Here is a 2,320-nt window from a genome sequence, read left to right as displayed (position 1 = left end):
GGTTACTCCCCCTGGATCTAACTAAAATCACCTAATTTTCCTCCTTAATTATCTCAACCGCCTCACCTCTCTCTCTCTCTCTCTCTCTCTCTCTCTCTCTCTCTCTCTCGCATGATAACTACCGACGCCTGAAGCAGAGAGAAGTTACAGTTTGACAGATGACGACGTTTGTTAGCGACTACAGTCTTCGGTCTACTTCGATTCAACAAGCGAGAGACAACCTCGTGGATATGGCAAGGACAGAATCTCCTCAGGTATCTCTCCCTCTCTCCCTCTCTCTCTCTTACCTTCTTCTTTATCTTGATTCCCAACTGACGCATAGTTAGAGTGCAACTTCGAAGTGCTTGGTGCCCATGAAAAACTTCCGTGTCTTTCGTCGTCAGGTCCTTTTCAACATGGCCATGAGCTTCTGCTCCAATCTGAGCTCTCTCCAGCATCATCGCCTCAACCGTGTCGCCGGCCTCCCACCGCTGCTCAACCCCTCGGAGCTGCATGGCCTCTGGGGCAACAACTGCTCCGCTTTCTCCGACTCCTGCGTCGACCCGTTGCTCGACTACTGCTCGGCCGACTACTTGTACCCTGACTACCTCGTCCCTTACTTCTCCTCCTCGCCCGACAACCTCATCTCCATCTCACCCGACATCTTCCCTATCGACGAGCTCGAGTACTGCCCGTACCCAAAACGGCAGAAGCAGGAACCCCTTGAGTTCCCCGACTTGACTGCCGGATTCCTCGATGGGTACGTTGCCGACGAGCTGCCACCGGTAGAGCTCTCACCACCTCAGCTCATGCTGCCCCCTCAGCCAGAGCCACATTTCCAGCAGGAACGGTGCGGCTCCTGTGGAGGCAGAGAGAATGGCACGAAGAAGCCAAGCGTGGGAGGGGAGACCTTGTCCACGCAGAGCTTAGCGGCGCGGCAGAGGAGGAGGAAAATAACCGAGAAGACCCTCGAGCTTGGGAAGCTTGTCCCGGGAGGCCGAAAGATGAATACAGCCGAAATGCTGCAAGCGGCGTACAAGTATGTGAAATACTTGCAGGCCCAAGTTGGAATTCTTGAGCTCAACGAGTCAATTCAGTTGGTACATCTTTTGTTGTTTGGCGTAATTTATCCTTCCTGAGCAATCTTAATGCAACACTGCTTCTCTTTTTCTTTCCTGAACATGGACAGATAGTGTTTTTCCCTATTGTTACGATGTTTTTCTACTCTTGTAATCCGCATATTCTGCATTAAATTGCAGAAAAACGAGGAAACACGGCACAGCAAGCGAGAGCTTCAAGTTCTGCTCGAATCACCGAAAATTCAAGAGAAGCTGTATGCGGAAGAGAAGTGCTTGGCGACGAAAGAGCTGGTCCAAGCCTTTGCAAAAGACCCGGAAGTGCAGTCGACAGACACGATTGGCAAAGAGATAGTTCAGCTTCTGTGTGCCCACGGCTGGAATATCTGAGGCATAGAACGAATCCAGAGAATCAGCGGAATGAATTTTAGCAGTCGGTTATCTGTTTTGTGTCTCTTTCCTTAGTTTCTTAGTTAGGGTTCTTGTTTTTTTGTTCATGTTGCGGTAATTTTTCTGATAATTTGTAGATTTTTGGGCATTTGTCAATTTAGTTACATTCTTGTAAAATTCTGTTGTTAAGGAATGAGCAAGTATTGTGAATGGCTTTTATTGAAACAGTTCCTACCGTGGAAAGCAGCTGTGGTCCTTTTTTTTTTTTTTTGAATTATTTTTGGATAGATCAACTCAAGACAATTTCTTGGTGAGTTTACCTCATCCGGCTTTTTTTTTACCCTATCCGGTTGCATCCACTCATTTTTACTAGGGAGATAGATTTTCCCTTAATTGAATTATTGAAATTTAAATTGGTGGATCCCAAATTCAATCATTTATTTTATGTTAGAGCTAATTGTTATAATTAAAAATAAACGTCGCTAGCAAAACGGTGGCCGTTATGTTTTAATCGTGAAGAATGGCCAATCGCCTTCAAAGGTTAATCAAACTTGAGGCAATAATTTGACTAAAAAACAAATGAGTATTACAAAACAGCAGCTTTAACAAAATTTATTGAAAGGCTCCCGTTCCTGCGTTTCCTATATATCATCTTCGGAAACTCTTTTTTCGCATGACAAATTGAAATATGAGCCAATCTTTGATTTTCCATCCTTTTTCTTTTTCTTTTTCATCTTACATAATTGGATTAAATTGGCATAGAATCTCAAATAAATTTGAAAAGATATGCTGACTACATCAAAAGAAAAATAGGATCCTTGAAAAAGTTACTTGTTTGATTTCCCTTTTATGGATAGAAGGATGAGGATGGGGAC

General features: G+C 44.4%; 1 protein-coding gene across 1 annotated transcript; it reads left to right on the top strand.

The window, feature by feature from the left end:
- The first annotated feature begins 361 nt into the window (after positions 1-361).
- Positions 362-1,583, top strand: LOC104441582 (transcription factor bHLH25). The gene is made up of 2 exons (XM_039312053.1): positions 362-1,100; positions 1,266-1,583. Exons 1-2 carry the CDS (start codon positions 396-398, stop codon positions 1,443-1,445), a joined length of 885 nt encoding a protein of 294 aa, XP_039167987.1. The 5' UTR covers positions 362-395; the 3' UTR covers positions 1,446-1,583.
- The last annotated feature ends 737 nt before the right edge of the window (positions 1,584-2,320 follow it).

The sequence above is a fragment of the Eucalyptus grandis genome, chromosome 5 (genome assembly GCF_016545825.1).
Source record: "Eucalyptus grandis isolate ANBG69807.140 chromosome 5, ASM1654582v1, whole genome shotgun sequence".
NCBI classification, from domain to species: domain Eukaryota; kingdom Viridiplantae; phylum Streptophyta; class Magnoliopsida; order Myrtales; family Myrtaceae; genus Eucalyptus; species Eucalyptus grandis.
Note: the sequence above shows the minus strand (reverse complement) of the source record. Positions and strands in the feature narration are given on the sequence as shown.

Excerpts from the sequence above, each read along its gene's own strand:
- LOC104441582 (XM_039312053.1), top strand. The coding sequence starts at position 396 with ATGGCCATGAGCTTCTGCTCCAATCTGAGCTCTCTCCAGCATCATCGC. Across the intron at positions 1,101-1,265 it reads TACATCTTTTGTTGTTTGGC|CGAGAGCTTCAAGTTCTGCT; the intron begins GTAATTTATCCT and ends CGGCACAGCAAG.